The following is a 25222-nucleotide window of genomic DNA, read 5'->3' on the forward strand; positions in this document are numbered from 1 at the left end:
GGGCCGGTGTGGACAATGCTGTGGACGGCACTCTTTTCAACATAGAGGTGCAGCTGCACCACTGTATGTGTAGACAAGCTCTAAGACTCAAGCCATTCTGGTTTCAAAAATAGTCCTCTAGTGTCAACAGATGCAGTTTTCCCTCCCTGATAGACTTTTCAAACCAACTGCTGTAGTTTCTGCTGCTCATAGCTTTCTCTGGGCTGCTGCAGGGTGAAGCTAATAAGTATCTAGCAGGCTTTACTGTTGCTATTCAGAACATTATAGTAAGGACAATTTTACTGCTCCCTGAACTTGATACAGCTACTGCTGGGGTGGGGGAAAGCTGTGAACAGCAGGACTGCCACTGAAGTTGTAAGGGAAGTAGTAGATCCATTAGAAGGAGGCTGGGGGAAGGATAAGAAGGAAGAGAGCCTTCTTTGGAACATCTGAAAGGGAGACCAAAGGTTTTTCCATTGAAGTAGCAACTTCAGACTTTTCAGAGAGCAAACCAGTAGAGGTCTTCAAAATAAAAAAAAAAAAAGCTAATAGGTGTCCAACTTTTCAGGCCCAGATAAAACTGAGTGCTAAATAGAACTTGCTTGAATAACTTCTGTTGTGCCGCTTCACTCCTGGATTTAATAGCTAATACCTCGTGTGCAGGCACATTGTTTTTTTTGTATTTTTTTTTTTTTTAAATCTCGCTTCCTTAATCACCTGTTCAGTGCTGAATGCTGTCACCAAAATGTTGTTCTGGCCACATGTGAAGATCCTAGTAACTTTTTAGGTGTCTAGGTCAGATGTTGTAACTCACCTACAAGGGAATTATGTAATGTTTTCTGTGAAATATTATTAGATGTGAACATTCCCCTGGAGTATTTGCAACCCAAATGCTGCAGCTTTGTGCTAATGCTCAGGAACTTGAGTTTGAAACATTTTGTCTATAACATAAAATAAAACAGGATGAATAAGTAGTAAACATTAAAGCAAGTTTTAATACCAAGATGCTAACGCAAGCAAGGACATTAGTTAATTTGTTAAACTATATTTAAACAAGACCCATTGGTTTCACATAACAAACTTCCTTGTCTAATTTCAGGCCATAATTGCAGTTTAAAGGCAGTGTGTATTGGTGGAAGTAACATGCATCTGCCTGTAGATATCTGACCCTGATACCACCAGAATGAATTTGGTTCCTTTACTATCCAACCCCATTATATCACTAAAAGATGTATATTTACTAGCACATGCTATAGTACTGTTGCCGTCTTATTCCTCCACACTACTTAACCTTCATGTCCCTAAATTATATAGCGCCCTCCTGAATGTCAATCTTTCAAAAATAATAAAATACTTAAAGATAAGGCACATCTCTACCCCAAAAAAGACCCCTAGTTTTCCTGGCTGTTAATGATATCCACCAACGCAGAATTGTCTAATCAGAATTTGTTCCACAATTTTTTTGTCTCAGTCAGACATGCTACTTGTCGTCAGTACAAAAACTGTACACAATACTGCTGTGCAGTAGAACTATAATATCCTATCCAAGGGAGATAGTGACATTTGAAGTGACTTATACAGTCATGCCACTTGTTACATCAAGTTTCTTGGTATAAACCCTGCTGTCTGTATTCACATACATTTCCCTGCCACTACTCCTTGGTTACCTATATCTCTGGCTGATAGTTTTCAAGAGGCATCTGTCTCTCAACAGGAAAAACTGATTGATCATCTGTTGTATACTAGATAATCTTCCACCACCATTTAACTCAGTTTCCTTTGGGATACTCCTAAATGCCTCAGTCTATTAGTGTGATCTTATCTCTGTCCCCTTTTATTATCGGGCACAGTCCTGCAGTGTTCACTTATTGTGGATGGTGCCTCTTCCAGGGCTGATGCCTCCCCTTGAGGTCTCTAAACCTATTGTACTCTCTCACACTGTGAGCCCTCTCTTGTTCCAGGATCTGCATCTTCCTCTTCATGATTTGGCCCTCCAGTCATGTCATTTCCTCTTCTGGGGTATAGAATCTCACTGGACCTGCTGTCCAGACAATGCCACTCTGTCAGTGGCTAGTAGGGGAACCTGGACCTGCACCCTATTCTGGGTTCTAGCACAAAGACCCTGTAACATGCAGCCAAGGTCTGGTCAGTCCACAGTCTTGCTGCTCACGTTCTCTCTCTCTCTGGACTGCTGCCTACTCCCGACGGGTTTTCTTCTCCGCCCTTCTCTCTTCTGAGGGCTTGTCTACACTTAAGCACTACAGTGGCACAGCTGCATCACTGTAGCAGTTACTGAAGAAGCTACCTATGCCAATGGAAGATCTTTTCCCATTGGTGTAGAGCTCCACCTCCTCAACGGGGAAGTCCTCCTGTCAACATAACGCTGTCTATATCAGATATCAGAGGGTAGCTCTGTTGGTCTGTATCCACAAAAACAAGTCCAGTGGCACCTTAAAGGCTAACAGATTTATTTGAGCCTAAGCTTTCGTTGGTAAGAAGATGCATGGAGTGAAAATTACAGATGCAGACATAAATATATTGGCACATGAAGAGAAGGGAGTTACCTCCCAAGTGGAGAGCCAGTGTTGACATGGCCAATTCGATCAGGGTGGATGTAGTCCACTCCCAATAATAGATGAGGAGGTGTCAATTCCAGGAGAGGCAAAGCTGCTTTTGTAATGAGCCAGCCAGTCCCTATTCAAGCCCAAATTAATGGTGTTAAATTTGCAAATGAATTTTAGTTCTACTGTTTCTCTTTGAAGTCTGTTTCTGAAGGTTTTTTTTGTTCAAGTTTAGCTATTTTCAAATCTGCAAACAGTCTTCCTGGACATAGTTATACTGACATAAAATTTGGAATGTAGACCAAGCTGTACTATACCTTTTTTTCCTCAGAACCAGTGTCTTACTCTTTCCAGGGGTTCCCTCCTTCCTTCTCTAATGAACAGAAGGTGGGTGCAAGTTCCCTCACTGCAGCCCTTTCTGTTGTCAGCTTCTAGGCTTTATACTAGCCCAGCCCATACCTGCTCAGCTGAGCTTCATTTTTCAATTAGGGGTTGCTTTGCCAGCCTAAGCCCCTCATGTGTGGCCTATCATGATAACTGTCTCTGTCTCAGCTTCCTTAACCCTGTCAGGGCTGATGTGGGATGAAGGATCTTACGAGGTCATCTAATCCAACCCCGTGCTCAAAGGAGGACCGATCCCCAATTAAATCATCCCAGCCAGGGCTTTGTCAAGCCTGACCTTAAAAACTCCTAAAGAAGGAGATTCCACCACCTCACTAGGTAGCCCATTCCAGTGCTTCACCCTCCTAATGAAAAAGCTTTTTCCTAATATACAACCTAAACCTCCCCCACTGCAACTTGAGACCATTACTCCTTGTTCTGTCATCTGCTACAACTGAAAACAGACTAGATCCATCCTCTTTGGAACCCACTTTCAGGTAGTTGAAAGCCGCTATCAAATCCCCCCTCATTCCTCTCTTCCGCAGACTAAATAATCCCAGTCCTCTCAGCTTCTCCTCATAAGTCACGTGCTCCAGTCCCCTAATCATTTTTGTTGCCCTCCGCTGGACTCTTTTTTTGTTGTTGTTGTTGTTGTGTGGGACACAATGCTCCAGATGAGGCCTCACCAATGCCGAATAGAGGGGAATGATCGTGTCCCTGGATCCGCCTTCAATCCTCCTACTTATACAGCCCAAAATGCTGTTAGACTTCTTGGCAACAAGGGCACACTGACTCATATCCAACTTCTCGTCCACTGTAACCCCTAGGTCCTTTTCTACAGAACTGCTGCATAGCCACTTGGTCCCTAGTCTGTAGCAGTGCATGGGATTCTTTCCTGTGTGTTGCTATCTTGCTTTGTTTCATAGGCACTGCTGTGGGCTACCAGGGGTTCTCTAGCGACAATAACATGTGCCTTTTAGCCCTAAGTATTGGTCCTCTAGATTATGCTGACCTTGCATAACAATTGTTCTCTTGCTGAAAAATGCTTTCCGGGGGTCTGACCTTAGCTGTGTGGGCACACATAACTCTGTCCTTGTTCACCTGTGGATGGACCAGTAGTAATCTAGTTCATTTACGTCAGCACCATTGAATAGTACTGAACACTTCAGTCTCTGAGGGCCTCTTTTTGTCAAGATATACTGTCAATATTAGAGAGCCATATTGCACCAACATTAGAAAACTATCTGCATCAGCACCTTTAAGTAGTAATTGCACTGGAATAAGTTGTATTGATACTTTTTTGAGGGGACAGAGGCATCATAATTTCACTTGAAGAGGACTATTTTCTCATACTTGGAACACGCTCTTGTAACATCAAGGAATAAATGTCTGCTTGCTTTTATTTCAATGTATTAAGGTGGACTGCAAGTACTTGATCATCATGGAGAGAGAGACTTGGAGTAGCAACAAGTGTCCTCCTGTCTGGTCTTGGCTATACAAAAAATAAAAATGGAAAAATCCTTCTGATACTCCCATTCATTTGGCTTCTGATGAGGACACTTTCAGAAATCTGGCTTTCAAGAGAGATGCCTTTGAGTGCCATAATGTCTGAGGACTTTCATGTCGGGGGGGAAGAGCACCTCTCCCCCCACAAAATGGTTCTAGTTAATTTTTCCTGTGCATGGCAAGCAGATGAATTTTAGAAACACCCTTTGAAGAGTCTAGAGACTGACAGCTATTCAATGAAATAGGCCTTTGCTGGACACCTGTAGCATCAAGAACACTTGCCTCATGAGCATAGTGTGTGTGTTTATCTGGATACAGGTGCAGGAGAAGTTCAAGGATCTAGGGTAGAACATGGAGAAGCCCTGTGAATGCCAACAAAGCATTCAATTTGATTGATTCTTTTTTGTTTTAATAAGAAGCAAATTGTGAAGCCGAAAGGACAAGTACAAAAGTCCCTGTTCAGTGATACTGCTTTTAATTACATTTCATTCTTCATTTATCCTTTGTTTACGTGGACTAGAAGATTGTTGGAACATACCTGAATATAGCTGCCACTGGCAGGATTGCCCAAGTTTACTTTAAAAAAAAAAAAAGTACCATTCTAAAACAGTCTAGATTAGACTCATGTTCCCAAGATCTGAGGATTCCATGGAGTGGAAAGGATCTTTCTGTTAAGTCACTCACCTTCTAAGGAAGGCTAGCATCTTAAAACATGCCTTTTTGATCATAATTTTTTCGTTGCCACTTGTACCTTGCTAATTTCATGGTATTGCACTCCAAATACAAAGCAGCAATGCTAAACATGGCAAAAGGATGCCTTTTTAATTCAAATCTGAATTGATCTATAATTGCATTTATAAAAACTAATTTGGGCATTTACCTGTATCTTACTCATGTAACTAATGAGAGAGAACAGTCAATGTGTGTCTTGTTTGGTCAGGAAGTTTTCAAGTTTTCAAGTGCTGTTTAGAACTTGCCTCTTAGAAGAATTAAAAAAAAAAAAAGCTGATTCTCTTTGTTACATCAAAGGTGGATGTGGGGCTGTTTGTGCTAAGGAGTGATGTACTTCAATTCTCTAGATATACTGTCCATCCCTTGGAAGAAGGGGAGGGTGAAAAGTTGAAGAGCAAATCATTAATGTGTTCTTCGTGTCAAATACACTAAGTAGCAAAAAGCCTTCATTGGCAAAGTTGTTATCATAATTGCCCATGTCATCCCAGCTGCATCTGGTCATGGATTCCCACAGAAACCCATTTGCACCAATTCTGATCAGATTGTGCATTTTGATCTTTTCTAAAAGGTTACTCACAGGCTGATACTTGGGATTAAGTTGTTCAGTGTCTTTTATTCATGTAATTATTTGAAGTGCACAACATCTGGGTTACTCCTCTGGAAAGGATAAGTGATGGACTCCAATGGAGTTCTGTCAGTCACCTTATCCACTCCCTTACTGCCACCCCTCTCCCCCCCCCCCCCCAAAAAAAAAAAAAGTACATGCACAATGCTAGATTTGTGACAGCGGTCTCAGAGGGAGAGTTGTCAATATTTTCAACTTCATGGAAAATATTCATTGCCAGGTCTTAATTCTAAAGTTTAGTACCTAGAGTTGGTTGCTAACTACAATTAATGCTACTTCATTCACTGTTATCAGAATTACTACATAACTTTTTTTTTTTTTAAATTTAAGAATTGAGTCTGAAGAGCAAGGAATAAATTCTAAAGGGGAGAGGTCAGAATTGAAGAAGCACCATTTTGTTGATTGTGCACTGTCAAATGATTACATACCAACTCCATTTCATAACCCTTGAGTTTCATCTTAAAACATAATGTTTTTTGGGAATTATACCATGGTGAGTGATTCAGTTGAGCTGTAGTATTCTGGAGAACAGTTAGTTGAACCTTCCTTCTCTTGCACCATAATGCATATGAAGTAAAGTCTTACAAAAGGAGTTGCTTTCAACTGTAGTCATTAGCGTATCCTGTCTTTTTAGGTAAAAAACAGGAAACTGATGAATTAAGTGGTGATACTTCAGTGGAAGATGATTCCTTTGTCAAGGTAATAACTAAATTTCTTTGAGAACTTATATACTGAACTGTTCTGGTCCGGTAAATGAAGCAAAGTTTTAGCTGAAAAGGTCCATTTGACACAAGCTAACTTAAATGGAGATCTAAATCATTGTTCATGCTGTGTTTACACTACTACAAGATATTTGATCATATCTTATTCCACACACATTCAGTTATATGGCTTGATTTATCTTGATGCATACCTTTCTGCATGTGAGCATGCTGTGTGCTTCAAAATAAATGGGAACTCTAGGAAGGACAACAATAAACAATGTTGAAAATGTAGCTATTTGATATCCTTTTGAAGAAGCAATGGCTCTGTTTCACTGGAAGGAAAATCTAGCTCATGCCTCTAGTTATACCATATGTTCTTCTGATTGAAAGGAAAGTGAGTTGGAGGTTCAAGACGCAAGCGATCAAGATGGAAATGATGAACTGAAGGACTTTGAAGAAGTTGGTGAAAATGAAGAGGAGAACTCGCATTCTAAAGAACTGCCTCCTTCAGAAAAGAAATATTCTGATTCAAAACAGGGGGAGACAAGAGAAGATGCAGAAAAAGATTTTGAAAGCCAGGTACCTTGCCACACTTGTTAAAATCTATATGAACTTTCATCGAAAAACACATTTCTGTTTAGTCTGTCTAAAAGTCTTTGGGGCTAAAGTTTGTCTCTTTCAGTCTGTCTTATTCAGCTCACTAAAAGAGGTAGTACTTCTTCAAACTCCCCTGCTCCTCTTAACCTGTCTAAGTAGTACAGAGCTGAATTCCTGACTCTTTAGATGCTTTTGTAAGTGTCATTATTACTAGCTTGTTTAGCAAGCCCCTTATCTGTGTTTTCAACTTAGGAAAATGATCTTCAAGACACAGAAGATGATACATTTCCAACTGTCCATGTAAGTTCCAAATGGTCTTGTTAAACTTGCGATTAGGAAATTGAAGCAAAGCCTGGCTTAAAGTGACCTTCTTTCTCAGTTAAGTTACCAGGCTTGCACCTTTGAGCTTCTGATGGTATAATACATATGTTTGCAAATGACTGCAATACAGGCTTTGCTCGCTGTATTAAGGATGACCTGGACTTCGAGATGTCCTCTCAAAGTGACTATACTTGGCTCTTGTGGGAGCATTATACACACACTTAACTAATCTACCCAAAAATACTTTGAGGTACCTCTTTAGTGAAACTTAAGAACTATATGTAGTATCTCTAACACAATGTATACAAAATCCTCCTCTCTTTCATTTCAGAACTTCATTTCCAAAGTTAAAATTTTAAAAATGATGATCTGGAGATGAAGGTTCAGATACCTTTGTTTAAAAAAAGTAAAGTTCTTCCAGTTCTGAAATTCATACAGCGTTCCAGACACTTCTGATGAAGACATCCAGAATATGTAAAATAATATATATACACATACATACATACACAGTGGAAGTAGATCATCATCTTCCTCTCAGTTAACTTTGATAACCCAAAAAAGTAAACATTTGTTAAACAGCATATGTATCAGACATTTCCTGTATAATAATCAAACCAGGGAGACTCTCACTTTCAAGGCTAACACTAGTTAATTGCCTTTGGTAGAACAGTGCAACAGAACAGAGATCATATTACTTGTTGCTCTCATTCTGAAGACCTTAACTCTAGACACATATCAAGTAACACTTTGACTACAAGAGAAGTTGGTAACGTGTTGCCACCAGTTGTAAGTTCCCTTTCATGGAAAAGGGAACTTTTCTAGAAAGGGAAATGTTCTTAACTGGAAAACAAAGATGTTACTGAATGCTGTGATATGAATTCTCACTGGCTACAAAAGATGGTATAAACAATGTGTACCATCAACTTCTAATTAAACTGTTTAGTTTTTGGAAACAGTTCCTTAATTCATAAATTCTGATTACTGTGGACTTGAAATTCATAACTTTTGTGCTTAAACTCTCATAACAAACAGATACTTAAATTTGATTTCCCCCTGTCTTGCAGAATGGTGAAGAGGAAGAAAATGAAAAAGGTATGTTTTGAAATTTAGTAGAGTTGAGAGGTTTTAAACTGGTAGATTAAAAGTGAAACTTGCTTAATTTTTAGTCTGTTAACATTAGGTTTGTCTCTAGTATTAAGTATTGACTGTCTCTGTATTAAGCTCACTAAGATCCATGTACTCAGTGGATTTATTTTTCTCTTAAGAGTGGATGATAGTACATATCAGTTACTGTGGTGGATGTATGCTTATTATTAATTAAAAACAAACCAAATATGCAAGGACTTCTGTTTCTATGGTGCAATAAATCTTGAAGCACAAATTGAAGACTTGCACTGCAGTAACTGGTAGATGCTTAACCGAATGAGACAGTACATTACTATACTGAACTTCGAAAACTTGCCAATTATGGACCATCATCTACTTGACTTTTCACATACTGTCATCCACATGCTGCCAGGTTGTGCTTAGGATGGTAAAGGAAGCTTTCAGAAACGTGGAGGAGTCTAAACAGCGGCTTTTTTTTTAAAGCCATTCTACTTACTAACGCTACAGAAGAAGTGTGACACATCTGACCAACCAGAGACTTTCTGGAGAGAAATCAAAGGATTCTACATATTGTGGACTAGAAAGATCATGGAGCACTTTCACTTTAAACAAGATGGACAGTGTTGAAGTTAGAGAATAAACCTACAGACTCACCATTTACGAGGGACCCTATCGCTGAAGCATCTGTTTTGTGAGAATGCAAGAATATTGTTGGAGATACTGCTTATGGGACTGAGAATGAATACTGAAAATCTGCAAAGTGGATGAAGACTGAAAACCAGTTTGCTACGAACTTCGAAGTTCACACTTCGGTTTCTGCAGCAGACTTGTTCAGCTATCTTGACTGCCAAACAACCATTCAGAAAGGAGGATCAAGACAGAACCTTGAAACTGTATTGAAGACTGACTTAGACTCTCCCGACTGTCACTCTTAAGGATTTTGGAAGGTTAAAAGTCTTACAACAAGGAAGTTTTCAAACACTGAATAAATCAAACTGCAAGCATCTGAAGAAAGCCTTTCTTTATGGCATATTAACACCTACAGCGGAAAATGGATACTTGCTATGAAAAACTGGTATCTGCAGGATGGAACCATTTTCTGACTCCTACTGTTTGTTGGTATTTGTCTTTTAGAAAATGTATTTTGCCATGGCGAATGAGTGATCCTGGGTGAAGGATTTATTTACATGTTAATACACCTTGTTTTTTCCCCGTAATCTTCCATCAGTGCTAATAACTGGCTTTGTATTTTCTAGGTCCTATTCTAGCTTATGCATATAAAATTGTTTAAACTTCTTGTTTTGCCATATTTATTCCTGTTAAATCCTCTTAGATAAAGCAGGTTCTGGTGATGGTATACAAGAAGTATCTAAACCTCTGCCTTCAGAAGAAAGCCTAGCTGAGGCTGATCATACGGCTCATGAAGAGATGGAAGCTAACACATCTGTGAAAGAAGCTGAGGATGATAACATATCGGTTACAATCCAGGCTGAAGATGCCATCACTCTGGATTTTGATGGTGATGACCTCCTAGAAACAGGTAAAAATGTGAAAATTACAGATTCTGAAGCAAGTAAGCCAAAAGATGGGCAGGATACCATTGCACAGAGCCTGGAGAAGGAAAGCAAGGATTATGAGATGACTGAGAACCATAAAGATGGTAAGAAGGAAGACTGCGTGAAGGGTGATCCTGTCAAGAAGGAAGCCAGAGAAGGTTCAAAGAAAGCAGAATCTGGAGACAAAGAAAAGGACACTTTGAAGAAAGGTCCCTCGTCTACTGGGGCCTCTGGTCAAGCAAAGAGGTTTGTCTTTCTATGTCCGTTCTTTACGATACTGAGTACCAGCATTCAGTAAGATCACTCTACATTAAGGGGGTAGCAGCAAGCATCTTATAATTAATATCTTATGCTCCTGCCTATAGATATTTTTTTTGACCGCCATAAGTTACTTTTTAAAAATTCAAGATCTTCGTATAGAAACTATGTCCTACTGATTGCATTGTCGAATTGTCAGCATTTTATTTTTTATTTTTTTCAAATTGACAAGTTTAAGTGTCCTTGTGGTGATGGTAATGAACAGCTATCAGTTCTAAGAACACAAAATGAAGTCAAGTCCCCGTCCTGAAATCTGGAGAAGATTGCCATATATCCACTGAATAGAATTGTCAGAAAATCTAGATCTTCAGGCATCTTGGGGAAAATCAGTGCAAGAATCCATAAGGGAATCATTTTGTACAAATATAACCCAGTCCACCCCTTTTTGAAATGTTAACTTGCCTGCTAGTAGTAGTGTAAAATGCAGTGTCTAAAATTCTGTATTTTCAATTTTCTTCTGATGATTTGCTTCTCCAGCTCTGCTAAGGAATCCAAAGAAAGCAAAACAACATCAAAGGATGATAAAGGTAACTTACCTCCTACTGTAGCACTTAGTTTTATATTGCTATATCTTGTGATTTAAACACAGAATACTGTAAAATTGTATCCATAGTATACAGTTTTATTGTATCCATAGTATACATGGAAAGCCACCTTTTACTTTATCCGATACATGGGAATCAATCTAGGAGGTGACCAAAAGCTAAATTACTGCAGAACATCTCTTAACCTGTTATATCTTCCTTGCCATGGACTAAAATGCCTTAGAGAATTGGTTCAGTTTTTGACTGAAGTCAATAATAGTAGGAGTACACTAGGCCTTAGTTTTCCTGTGGTTTTTTTTAATCCTCCAAGCTCCTTTCAAGTCAGTTAGCCCTAAGCAAATACTTTAAAACACATCAGTCTACTTCAGATCAATCATGAGTAGAAGGACAGCTCCATTTCTGGTTCTCAATGGCTTTATTTTGAAGAATAAGTATTTTAGATACAGAACCTAAAATTAGTCACAGCCCTGTCCATGAATGTATAATACTCTAATCTTTTCTTCTGAAGTTCATGTACAGTTGAACCTCAGAGTTACGAACACCTGTGGAATACAGGTTGTTTGTAACTGAAATTTTTGTAATGCTGAACAAAACGTTATGGTTATTCTTTCCAAAGTTCACAACTGAACATTGGCTGAATACAGCTTTGAAACTTGACTATGCAGAAGAAAAATGCTGCTTTTAACCATCTAAATTTAAATGAAACGAGAACAAAAACAGTTTTCTTATCTTGTCCAATATTTTTAAAACTTTCCCTGTATTTTTTTAGTAGTTGACTTTTAACACAGTACTATAGTGCATTTGCTTTTTTGTTTTGTATCTGCTGTCTGATTGCGAACTTCTGGTTCCAAGTGAAGTATGTGGTTGACCAGTCAGTTTGAAATTCTGAGATTCTACTGTACATAGAAATTGTCTTGGCATTGCATTGTTACCCTTATTAAAAAATGAAGGCTGCCAACTGACTAGCTGTCAACTGTACCAGTAGCAATGCCAGTTACAGGCATTTGTTTACTATATAGTTAGCAGAGTCTTAACTCCTTTTAGCTATTGGTCTGTCAGGGAAATTCCATTTGCTTTTACTGTATCTGTTACAACAAGAATTACATAGATGATAGTTGGTGAGCGTAATAAGATAACTAATTGCTCTCCAAGCCTAAAAGGCCATGAGCACTGGGGAGAATCACAGCGAGGGACCATATCAAAGTCCTTAAATTGTCATGCATGGAATTCTTGTCCCCATCACAAAACATTTTTATTTGGAACTAAACAGAATGCTGTCCAGCAAATGGCATTTGTCTACAGAAAAACACTTCACACGTTGAATGTGAAAGTGTCACTTCCCGCATAATATTGTGGATACATGTTCATTATGTTCTCTTTGGATGTTTAACTTCATACATAACGTCAAATAATATTTTAATAACTAGGATACAGCAACTCCATTTTGTTACAACTAAAGCAAAAGATAACAGATTTTCACAGGAGTATCTTAAAACACGTGGACACTTAGTCTGCTGGATTTGCAGTACACTGTAAAAAGATCTAAGCATTAGGTATTCATAAAATTCCCCATCTAATATTTTTAAATATAGTACACTTAAGCATTGCAGTCAATGATGTAGTTCAAATTTTTCCCTTTTGTTATTACTTAGGCTCAGTACATAATATGTAGTCTTTTCTCCAGATTACATGGGAAAAGATTTAAGGACCCTCCAATACAACAGTGGCAAGTCTGTTTTTAGAATAAATAGTTTGTAGGGTTGGAAGTTCCAATTTTGGTACTATTGGCATTGCCTGTATGTATGCCTAGGACCCAAATGCATTTGAATACAAACAACTGCAAGGTCAAATATCTAGGTATGACCTGCAGTTTTTGTTCCTACAGTATCTTGAAAAACAGTGATTCTGAAAAAGATTTAGGGGTCATGGTGGATAAGCAACTCTACACAAGTTCCCAGTGTGATGCTCTGACAAAAATGGCAAATGTGATCCTTAGATGTATAAATGGGAGTAGTGAGTAGGTAGGTAATCTTACTTCTCCCTCCGGCATTGGTGAGTACTAGAATACTGCATCCAGTTTTACTATCAACATTTTAAAAGATGTTGAAAAATTGGAGAGGGTCCAAAAAAGAGCCACAAAAATTATATGAAGCTTGGGAGAAAATATTTTACAGTGAAAGACTTAGAGCTCAGTCTTCTTTTTTAATAAACTAAAGGATTGAGGTGACTTCACAGTGCTGAATAAGTACCTTCATGAAGAGATAATACCACGCACTAAAGGATTCATTAATCTAGCATAGAAGTGCATAACAAGAACCAATGGCTGGAAATTAAAGCCAGACAAAGTCAAATGAGAGAGCGCACATTTTTAACAGGGTCATTAGCCATTAGACCAAATTACCAAGGGAAGTGGTGAATTCTTGATCTTGTCTTCAGAAAAAGACTGGATGCCTTCCTGGAAGGATATGTTTTAGTCACACAAGTTATTGGGCTAAATACAGGGGTAACTGGATGGATGAAATTCTATGGTATGTATTATACAGGAAGGCTCACTATGTATGACCTAATGATACTTTTTCTCAAAGTATGAATTGAGGTGGTAATGACTTTTGTTTAGTGATCATGGTAACATTAGACCACATATTAGTAACTTCAAGTTTTCTTTGTGAAACTTGTTCCAGGAAGTGCAAGCAGTGTTAGTGGTAGCAGTGGCAGTTCAACTAGAAACCTATGGGTTAGTGGACTCTCTTCCAACACGAAAGCTGCTGACTTGAAAAATCTCTTTGGCAAATATGGAAAGGTATTTATTTGTGTTCAGTATTTTGATTGAAAGAACCTAACTGTCATATTTTCATGTTTTAATATGAGCTGATCTAAGACCAGATCTGACTGACTAATATAAAACCTAAATTACATAACGGTAACATCAAGAGCTGCCATCAGAATAAGTGTGTGTCCATGCAGGAGTATCTTGGCAGTGAAGGAAGAGGATTTTGTTGGAACATCTTCTGTGAGAGATGAGAGGAGGTGGGAATATTGAGTTACTATCTGCATACCAACTGAGTTCTCATTTCTCCTTCCCAAAACCTGCAAGGGTCAGTCTGTCTGATGCGTATGCCATAGTCTGGAGTGGTCAAATGGAAAGGTTTTGTAGCATAGCCTAAAATGACCTCCTCATGTCAGGATTAAGGAGGAGTTGGGCTGCATAAGTCTTCAGTTTCTCATAGCCAGAGTCTAATTCTTTTTGATCCAAAGTCTGTTTCCTCTGAACAGTTCAAAAGGCTATGGCCTCTTCTTCTTCTTTTTTTTTTTTTTGGTCTTATCTGGGTGGCTTATTTGTCTGTTTAAAACTTGTTCCTAGTTGACTTCTAAGCTAAATGGAGAAGCCTCTTAAATTGAAATAAGCATCCACACAACCTTCTGCACCTTAAACTAACACCTTAATGTAAACATACAGCTCTGTTAGACAGTTGCTAACTTCATTTTACACAGTTTTGGGTTGGGGAGATCTGCAAAAGTTGTGACAGTGATGTAGGTATTAACTGTTAATTTAACTTGGCTTTCCATCTTCGTAACAAAACTTCTTTAAATCCATAAAACTGTTTATACGGGTTTGTTTCCTGGTATGTAGACTTAAAACCAGGACTTCATGGATTCTACTGACATGCAGTTTGCCACAGAATCTAAACCTTCATTTAAGTATTTTTAGGGTCTTATAGTTGCATCTGTTTAATCTTCAGAAGCTCTTTACAGTATCTTCCTCAGGTTGCACACCTGAAACAAGCTCAAGAGTGTACAGTGCATCTCAATGAGTTATTAGAACCAGAAGCTTGTATTTATAAATTACATCTGAACACTATTTCACTGCTGGTTATCTAACAAACACCTATCTGATATGTATATCCCACAGTCCTGAATTGCTTCCTACGCCACCTCAGATGTTGACATCCTTAACTGTTCCTATTCAAGTGATGAAACCTCCAGCTCTGTCCTTTTCTCCTTCCACAATGTAGACTTGCATTACTGTAAAATAAATAAATTTATGGTCTATCAAAAACTGATTTTGAAAATAGTGTAAAGAAAACTATATCAAAAGAGGCTACTATACTGCATGTTTAAACTTCCATTTATTGAAGCTGCTGTACAGTCTGCTGCCTCAGTGCTGCAGAATCTAGAAATGACGCCCCAGCATTTATGTACTTTGTAGCAAGTTTGACTTCACTAGGAGCCAGAGGTGATACCTTGCTCAGTGCTTTCCTCTCAGCAAGAGGCATTCTGACACACTACTGAAATTACTTGACAGTCTGGTATTGACTCTCAAAAGAGGTTTCCCTCCTCCATCTGTACATGTGGAGTGGATTGCTTCTTGGAAGTTAGAGTGCCCGTATAAGTTGTTGGTTTCTCACTTGTCTAGCCAACAAACTTAAACAGTGGTAAAGTTTTAACAAAATGTTTCTTTAGTAGATGAATACTAATTTTATTCTTGTATTTCATATACGCTAAGACTTTTAAAACTTGTGTCTACTTTTTGAGCAGATACACAACTTGGCGTGACTAAGCTGAGAGTTGGGGTAACATTCAAGACTTCAGAAAATTTTACCCTTAGTGAGAATTTTCACTAAGAATAAAGATTATCTTCTCCTCTCTCTACCAGCTGGATCCAAAATGTTAAGCTTTATTCTTCAAATTATATATTTTTTAGGTCCTTAGTGCAAAGGTGGTCACAAATGCACGAAGCCCTGGAGCAAAGTGTTATGGCATTGTAACCATGTCTTCCAGTACGGAGGTGGCTAGATGTATTGCACATCTCCATCGTACAGAGCTGCATGGACAACAAATTTCTGTTGAGAAAGTAAGTTTAATGTATACTCCTTACATAAGGATTATTTGTGTATGGGGTCACATTCTATTAAATTTACCTTTCTAAAAAATGTAGGTAAAAGGTGATCCTTCCAAGAAAGAGCTGAAGAAAGAAATTGATGAGAAATCCGGTTCTAGTAGAAACATGGGGGATAAGAAGACTGCATCAATTGATAAAACGAGCAAGTAAGAGCTTGCTTTGCATCTTCTGGTTTGATGGACTGTCCAAACAAAATGATGTGTACTGAAACTATATAACCAAACCTTTCTCACTGTCTCTCTGTGTCCTTTTTAACAAGAACTCAGTCAGCCAAAAAAGAAGAAAAGAAATCTGACAAATCTGAGAAAAAAGAAAGTAAAGAAGCTAAGAAAACTGAAGGTAAAGATGAGAAGAATGATAATGGATCAAGTGGCCCTAATCAAGAATCCACTAAAAAAACTGAAGACAAGAAACGAATAAGTATGCAATATAGCTTTTTTCTTATTGCCTCTGTTTTCATCTCTTCATTTGCTTTTACGGCAGCAGATAATACCCAAGATGCCACTGCATATAAATCCTAAAACCTTGTTTCCTTAAAACCTTCAGTAATAGGGTCGTCATTGCTGAGTTAAAAAGTCATTCCAGTGCTGTCATATAAACTACTAGATTTTTGTATTCTTGTTTATTACACAGATATGTATTGACATACCTGTCCTATCATAGTCATCTTAATTTTTAAGATTCATATCTTGCATTTCAGCAAGTAAACTTTCCAGAGTAGAAAGAAAAGGAGTACTTGTGGCACCTTAGAGCCTAACCAATTTATTTGAGCATCAGCTTTTGTGAGTTACAGCTCACTTCATCGACATCCGATGAAGTGAGCTGTAGCTCACAAAAGCTGATGCTCAGATAAATTGGTTAGTCTCTAAGGTGCCACAAGTACTCCTTTTCTTTTTGCGAATACAGACTAACACGGCTGCTACTCTGAAATCTGTTTCCAGAGTAGGCAGATGACCATCTTAAAATGTGGTTATTTTCATTTGTAACTGTAGTGTTAAATCAAAACCACTTTAATTCATGCTTATGTTAAACCATTTTTCTTAGGTGGAAAAAGTCCAGGTCAGATGGTAGTTCTAGACCAAACAAAAGGAGACCAGGGTCACACTAGGACAGTGAGAAGGGGAAGGTTTGATAAAGTAAGTATCTCTCTAAACTTGACACATAATCCTTGTCTGTCTCCATATTACTTTCTAACCACTTTATCATCAATTAATAGGCAAGTAACTATTTGCGGATAGTTGTTAGTTTCAAAATAGTCTAAGATGGACAGCCCTGTTGATACGCTAACTAGTTCTCGAGGTTGTAATATTGTAAACTAGTATAGTATCCAGAAATCTCCCTAGTACCATGTGACTTTTGAAATAACTGGAATTTCTGTTAACAGCCACCGGTGCTAAGGAACAAAGAGCGTTTCATTCAAGATAAAATGAAGTTCAGGGAGTACAGAGGTAGAAAGGATATCTTGCCTTTTGAGAAAATGAAGGAACAAAGAATGCGGGAGCACATGGTTCGATTGGAACGAATACGTCGAGCAGTTGAGCTCCGAAGGTAGTGATCAAAATTTTTTGTTTCATCTTAGACCACTTTTTAAGATTTAATTGGGTAAAATTACTTTTAGAAATCTGATCATAGGGCATTTCATCAAGCTTTTTCCTCAAACACCATGCTCAGCTTTCAAATTAGTATGAAAATACTTCTCATATCTGAAGTCCAAATTTGATGCAAAAAGTCGGAAATTAGTGTCCATAGAGTAGAATAACAGGGATATGTATTTCATAACTGTCTGTGGTATGTCCTTCCTTACATGTGATCGATCTATTTCTTTAAAGTATTGACATCGTTAGTCCAATTGATTGTAATAGGCGTGACTAGAAATAGCTAATTCAGTAATTACACCTTAATGACAAGGTGGCATGATATGGGATTGGTATTTTTGCCTCCAGCAGGCCAATCTGTCCTACTTTAAAGCTGGGTAGATACTCTGCTTTGTTCTGCTCCCTCTATGTGGGTCATGCTCTGCAGAAGGAGCAGAAACAACCCAGGAGTTACCTGGTTGCAGTCCTGTGGGTGTGGGGATTTCCAGCAGGTGTAGAGCTGATACAGCAGGCTCCTACATCTCCCTCCCTGCAGCCTAGTGTGGCAGGGAGGGGGGAGGAGGAGGAGAAGGGAAGGAGTGGGAGCATGCTGCACTCTGACATGTGGCCCAGCTAGTGTCAGAATTGGGGGAGCAGTAACTGGCTCCCTGGTAATGATTCTCTAGCTCTGCTGGAGCTGCCACAAGCTGTACACAGCAAAGAATCTAACTCACACCTTTATATAGCTTTGCTAGGCTGGCATCCAGGCAGAGTCAAAATGCAGACGGTAGCAGCAGACAGATGCCAATTCAAGAACAAAACAAAAACCTAACACCTACTCCCCATTCTATCAACATCAAATCTACGCGCACCTCAGATGACCCCTTAAATAAATGGGCTTTGTAGCATGCCATACAGATTACCCAGTTCGGGCTGTTGGGGACAAAGGAGGAAGTGAATTCCAAAAAAAGGGCCCTGCCAGCAGCCATGTCTTTCAAATTGAACACCTGCTGACTACAGCTATGGCAGTATTGCACAGGAGAAACCAGTCTCAAACAGCCACTATAAGCCATATTTTAAAAATAATGTTGTAGGCGAAGAGAACTTGCTGAGAGAGAGCGTCGGGAGAGAGAACGTATTCGAATCATACGTGAACGTGAGGAACGTGAGCGCTTGCAGAGGGAAAGAGAACGATTGGAGATTGAAAGACAAAAACTGGAGAGGGAAAGAATGGAACGAGAGCGCTTGGAAAGAGAACGGATTCGTATTGAACAGGTACAGGCCAGTATGCATAAAGTGTAGTGTTACATCAAGTTACAATATTGAACTTAATCCTTTCCATTTTATTTGCTGTAATTCTCTTAAGTAGAAAATATAACATGTAAACAGTTTAGTAGTGATCTTTCCCTCTGGCTGTTCAGTAGCTTATATGGAGAGTTGTCTAGATCTCGGTGGAAGTCAACAATCAAGAGGCTAAAGGATTCTGTTGGCCGCATAAATCTAACTTAAGTCTGCAAGTATTTCTTCTATAACTATGAATTTACTGCAAACAGAAAATGAATGCCTTTCAGGGCATATTGGTACTAGAAATGTATAAAACTTTCTAGTGACAAAATCTTGGTTAACGAGATGGCATACCAAAGGTCCTGTTGCTCTGCTTTTTCACATAGTGAGTTATGTCTAATAGATCCCAATAGTCTAAAACTACTTCTTTTGTATTGCAAGTTTCTCCAGTATTAGTACAGAAATTGAAGTTGATCTGATTGTGTGTGGGGAATTAATTCTGTATTTGTAGCAACTATTGTATATTTGCCTCTAGTGCAAAGCTAATGGGTTCGTTCCATAGTAATCCTCCCTTATTTTTTTTGGTAGGAGCGTCGCAAAGAAGCAGAGCGTATTGCTCGTGAAAGGGAGGAGCTTCGTCGACAGCAGCAGCAGCTTCGTTATGAACAGGAGAAAAGGAACTCTTTGAAACGTCCACGTGATGTAGATCACAGGTAGTGTATTTTCCAATTTGCTAATCTGTTGCTCATGCCACCAAACAACCTCTGTTTATCATTAAGTGGGTCCATGCAGAGAACGCTTGCCACCATAACTGAGTACCCAGTGCTGCTGACCTACTTGCTAAGGACTAATAGATCATTTCTCAAAGTGTGGGTCAGGACCCCAAAGTGGGTTGCGACCCTGTTTTAATGGGATCGCCAGGGCTGGCATTAGACTTGCTGGGGTGTGGGGCTAAAGCCTGAACCACACAGCCCAAGGCCGAAGCACAAGGGTTTCAGCCCTCGGTGGCGGGGCTCAGGTTACAGGCCTTCCACTTGGGGTTGAAGCCCTTGGGCTTTGCTCTCCTCCTCCTCCCCCTCCCCGCCTGGAGCATTGGGGCTTGGGCTTTGGCTCCCACACCTGGGGTGGTGGGGCTTGGGCAGGCTCAGGCGTCAGTCCCCACTCCTGGGGTTGTGTAGTAATTTTTGTTAGAAGGGGGTGGCAGTGCAGTGAAGTTTGAGAATCCCTGGACTAATATGCCTAAACCAATGTAATGCAACTGTGGAGAGAGACAATTCTGTACTAGGAAGGAAATATCTTATGATAGTCCTCGTGGCCCAACAAGAGCATCTCACGTACGTGTGCGCGTGTGTTGTTTTACTGTCCTGATTTTAAACAGTTATGGAAGTTTCCAGCTGCTACCACTTGGTGTTTAGACTTCAGATCCTGGGAGCTGGATGACTCAGTGAATCAATAATGCAATACAGAGCCTTTGGCTTCTAGATTTCTGTATCAGTTTCTTCCCAGTTGAGTGGTCAGTGACAAAAGTTGCTAGCTGGCAAATGTTTGACCCATGTCAAACACTACTTATCAGATAAGAATGGGACTAAAATTCTTACAGTTGGCACCATTGTTAATATTTTTAACAGTGTGTAAGGAATCGCCTAAAATCACTCTCTCATCGAGGTGGTCATGATTTTCCCATGGGTCAAAATACAGCTACTGCTATCAATGGTGTACGTATTTCATGGGAAATAGGACTTCAGTTTTCAAGGCTGTTAATTGCACGTTAATGAACACACAGCCTTTCTTTAGTGAGCCTGCAAATATACTAAATCTGTTCATAGTTCTGTGATTTAATGTCTCCAGTGACCAGGCTAACGGGGACATTCTGCATACTGTTATCCTCCACATGTCAGTGTATTTTAGCTCTTGTAATTTTTGTCTGAAAGTTAAGTTCTTACCTTAAGTTCTACTGATGTTCACTGGTCATAGATCCTATCCTGTGCAGGAATCAAACAGTGGGCCCTTACTAGTAGTTTCGGATGTTTGTATAGATAGTTTCCATTTTATCTCAGACTGCCTGAAGTGGACAAATATTCTTGGTTCTAAAATACTATCAGGTGTTCTAGACTTGTTTTGTTCTAAAATCATAGAATATCAGGGTTGGAAGGGACCCCAGAAGGTCATCTAGTCCAACCCCCTGCTCAAAGCAGGACCAATTCCCAGTTAAATCATCCCAGCCAGGGCTTTCATCAGAAAATGACCTTCATCAGAAACCAATGACTTAAGTTGTGCATTTATCAAATTCACTGATGAAAAATTGGAACAAATTATCAGTTCTAAGCATGTGTTGCAGGAGTTGGAGACGACTTGAAGACTAAATAATGGACGGACTCACTTTGAAGAAAACTTTTAACCTCTTCTGTACTATAGTAAAAAGGCTACAATTCAAATATTGTAACTTGTTGTAAAATATTCGTTTAAAATGTCTGTTTCTAAAGGCGGGATGATCCCTACTGGAATGAGAATAAAAAGATGTCCTTGGATACAGATGCACGCTTTAGTCATGGTTCTGATTACAGTCGCCAGCAGAATAGGTTTAATGACTTTGACCACAGAGAGAGGGGGCGATACCCAGAGGGTTCATCCGTGCCATCATCCTCTTTTGAAAGGTATGTTTTCAGACAATAATTACTAAGATTTTTACTTTTAAGAGGTACTGGAGACCCGCTTGAGACTCAGGGAAGTGTTTGAGATTTCTACTCTTGAGTCCTTAAGACAGATACAGAGGGAAATAGCTTTAATAAGGCTTGATGTTCGCGTTCAGCATTTAAAAACAGAACACTGAGAAGTGTGTCTAGTATTTATAGTAGGCTAATAGAGCTACATTTTCATGGCAGTCTAGATAAGATATTGATGTAATATGTGGCTAAATGGCAACATTTGCCCAAACAGACTTTTTTCCAAACTTTTTGGTAAAATTCATACAGACTGATTTTATACTTTTTTCAGTTGGCTCTCTGGTTTATCCAGTCCATTTCATAATTCTGGAAAGGTGTTTCTGTAACAGTGTTCTCATTACAGGAATTAATGAGACCTGCTGTGAGTTGAATCTCCTAACAGTTTATACAAGTACAGTAAGTGTAGGTGTTCACACTTTGGTACTTTCATGTACATAGCTACTAAATTGACTGAACTAGATAAGGAAGCAACTGGTGTTCTAGCTGAAGTTAGTGGATTGAGCAAATAGAATCATAGAATATCAGGGTTGGAAGGGACCTCCAAATAACCTGTCCTGCCCTCCAATTTGTACAGGCGAGAACGCTTTGTAAATCAAAGTGAAGGAAAAAAGACACGCCCGACAGCGCGAAGAGAGGAGCCTGGGTTTGAGAGGTATCCTAAGAATTTCAGTGAGTCCAGAAGAAATGAACCCCCACAACCAAGAAATGAACTTCGAGATACTGACAGACGAGAAGTGCGAGGAGACAGAGATGAGAGAAGAACAGTGATAATTCATGATAGGCCAGAAATATCACATGGTCGTCATCCAAGAGAAACTGGTTCAAATCCACCTAGACAAACTAATTGGAAGAACGAGGGAGGCATAAGCACAGACAAACGGGATGCCAGGTATAGTCGTCTGGATATTAGACAAAGCTGTATTGCTAGTGATTTTAATAAAAGCAATTTATAGTATCAATGTTAACTGGAGAATTTGCTTTAAAAAACAAAGTAGATAATCAGAATGGCACAGTTTAGAACTTGCATTCTGTTCATGTTGTCTGCCATAACCTTGACTGTACAGGGAATCCTTGGACTTATGACATCCGACTTACGTCAGATGCCCTTACAACGCTTTTCAATTGACTGCCCGTTCCACCCTTACAACACTCGCTTAGCCCTTAGGATGCTCAATTTGCACAAAAAGAAAAGGAGGACTTGTGGCACCTTGGAGACTAAGCAATTTATTTGAGCATAAGCTTTCGTGAGCTACAGCTCACTTCATCGGATGTCACGAAAGCTTATGCTCAAATAAATTGCTTAGTCTCTAAGGTGTCACAAGTCCTCCTTTTCTTTTTGCGAATTCAGACTAACATGGCTTTTACTCTGAAACCTGTCAATTTGCACAAAGTTCGCTTGAAATTACTTCCTGGTTGCATTATACTGGTGTGGAGCTGGAAGGGGTCGTTTCTGATTGGCCTCCAGGCATCAGTGTAGCTCGTTGCTGGGTAGGGTTGCTGTTTATTTTTGATTGGCTGAGCCCGGCCAGGAGCCAGTCAGAAAGCTTGAACAGTGATTGGCTGAGGCTCAGCATGTGTGCTGTTCTCCCTGGCTTTCTGCGCCTGTGTTGCCAGCATTCTGAGTAGCATATGTGAGTTTGTTTGAATGCTGTTTACAAAATACAGTGTACAGTAAATACACTGATGATGCAACAGTAGTCATCTATAATTTAGTTTTAGTTCAAAAGTCTGGGTTATTGTGGTGAAAATGGTGTATCAAGCCATGGTCCAGGAACCAATCTGCCCTTCATACCATTGATTCCTTTGGGAAAAGCGGGTTCAACTTACAATGTTTCGGCTTACAACACAGTTGGTTCCTCGGAATTGTGTTGTAAGACCGAAGACTCCATGTGTTGTTTGTTGTTCTTGCTTTCTGCCATGCTGTTCTTGGGCATGCATAGTAGTAGTGTGGTAAGTCACTCTTGATGAGAGAATGTAGGATGTATCCTATTTTTATTAGCAATTTTTGAGATGAATTAACTATTCAGACCTATAAATTGCTGCTTAGTGACTTGCAAGTAACTTCCTAAGAACCCAAAATATACAGAAAATTGGATTCTGTCTAGCCTCCACACAAAGCTACTGCCTTGTGCCAATAAAAGAAAAATTTGACTAGATAATTCTCTTACAGAGGAGAGAGACCAGAAAGATCAGGAAGAGAGGTGTCTGGACACGTGAGAAGTGCCGCTCCCGGTAGCCGTAGCAGTGCTTCTGGTTATGGAAGCAGGGAGGGAGAACGGGGAGTCATGGGAGAAAGAGGAAGCGGAGGACAAGTAAGTATCTTTACTGCTCTATAACTGTTTAGTGTTTACTGAAACTATTGAAGAATGAGCTAACCCTATACTTATAGTATTTATACTGCTGTGCAGCACTATACCCATCTTGCTGTGCAGTTCTAAAGGGTAATGTGTTTCTTTCCATTAAATATCCAAAAAGTGAGTATCCGTTACTTCTCTTGGTGATCTAATGTGCTTCAGGTGAATCAGAATGATGGATGTAGATTCTGTTATAACCACTGATACCACATCAACTGGTGGGAGAGTAGTTTAACTGGAATACAGTGCAGTCTTAGCATGCTGTCTCAGATAATTATGTACCCCACTTTCTAAAGTGTTCGGTAACAACAACAAAAATCCCAAGAACAATTGGAGTTCTAATCTTGGCCTTGCTGGCACTTTAGTCTGTAGTGACAATCTTGCTAGTGACACTGGCTAACCAAGAAACTCTAAGACTCAATTTCTTCTCTATCTGTTGATTACATTAACTATCCTACAAAAAGGGGAAGTATAATTATTGCTGTTCTCCAAGTGGGGAAACTGATGGAGGGTGTGAAGTTACTAGTCCACTGTCACAAAACATATCCGTATCAGAGCTGGTTATAGCATCCAGGTTCCTTGATTTCCCACTCCATGGAACCAGGCCACCTTCCAGAAATTAAAGCTGCACAGAAACACTTCCACAAAGGAGCTCCCATATTAGCATTGTTAAAAATCTTATTTTGAAACAAGAGGATCAGACTCAGAAATGCCAGTTCTAATTGTTGAATTTGTAAAGTGATTTTTACCTTTAAACACTGAGTTGAGAAATGGGTAAATTCCATCATAAGTATATTGGAGAGAATCCAAAATCATCGTATAAAATATGTAACTTCCTTCAAATAACTCAAAACATTGCAGTTTAAGCCATGTGACCATTTCAGACTTGCTGTAAATCACTGTATATTTTGCCAGCATTATAATGAAGATAGACATGTTGTTGAACGCCATAGTCGTGAAACTGGACCAAGAAAAGAATGGCATGGACCTAGTTCTCAAGGAAGTGGGTATCATGATGCAAGGAGAATGGGAGATGGCCGTGGAGGAGGTGGCATGATGTCTCCACATACAAGGTACAAAAAACGCTCCTTTCCCCTGGTTCCCCATTGTTGAGCTCTCAAAGCTCTTCATTGCGACCATAATCCTTCTGGATGAGAACCAATCAACGCCACTTAATCGGTTGAAGGGGTCGCTGCTGCACAACATGACTCATCTTTCCCATGAGCTGAGCTGGCTTAGTCATGAATCTGGATCATTTACATAACAGTGCAGAGTATTCCCTGCACTGCTACTAGCAGTTATTCAATAGCAGCAGTGTTCAGCTGCATCAGTGTATTCTGCTGTAAAGTGTGTAACTTCCTCTTTGTCAGGAAAGCTTTCATTATGTTGTACCAAGCCTCTCCTCCTGAGGTTTTACAGTTCTGTTCCACAATTGAGTTACATAAGTATTTAGTA

The 25222-nt window shown here is 39.4% G+C and overlaps 1 protein-coding gene across 2 annotated transcripts in view; it reads left to right on the forward strand.

Annotated features, from left to right (window-relative positions):
- The window catches only part of SLTM (SAFB like transcription modulator), a 28989-nt gene that overhangs the window by 3016 nt on the left and 751 nt on the right, over positions 1-25222 (forward strand). The window contains exons 3-20 of one of the 2 annotated variants that reach the window (XM_048867539.2): positions 6419-6483; positions 6879-7067; positions 7338-7385; positions 8471-8498; positions 9847-10315; positions 10865-10914; positions 13614-13732; positions 15635-15784; positions 15869-15978; positions 16092-16252; positions 16877-16968; positions 17217-17380; positions 18501-18681; positions 19279-19403; positions 21174-21344; positions 21988-22302; positions 23584-23725; positions 24683-24840. In XM_048867539.2, the coding sequence (XP_048723496.1) occupies positions 6419-6483; positions 6879-7067; positions 7338-7385; positions 8471-8498; positions 9847-10315; positions 10865-10914; positions 13614-13732; positions 15635-15784; positions 15869-15978; positions 16092-16252; positions 16877-16968; positions 17217-17380; positions 18501-18681; positions 19279-19403; positions 21174-21344; positions 21988-22302; positions 23584-23725; positions 24683-24840 (2737 nt within the window). The remainder of the gene's footprint in view (positions 1-6418; positions 6484-6878; positions 7068-7337; positions 7386-8470; positions 8499-9846; positions 10316-10864; positions 10915-13613; positions 13733-15634; positions 15785-15868; positions 15979-16091; positions 16253-16876; positions 16969-17216; positions 17381-18500; positions 18682-19278; positions 19404-21173; positions 21345-21987; positions 22303-23583; positions 23726-24682; positions 24841-25222) is intronic. The other variant, XM_048867540.2, reaches the window with a different exon arrangement.

The sequence above is a fragment of the Caretta caretta genome, chromosome 10 (assembly GCF_965140235.1).
Source record: "Caretta caretta isolate rCarCar2 chromosome 10, rCarCar1.hap1, whole genome shotgun sequence".
Classification (NCBI taxonomy): domain Eukaryota; kingdom Metazoa; phylum Chordata; order Testudines; family Cheloniidae; genus Caretta; species Caretta caretta.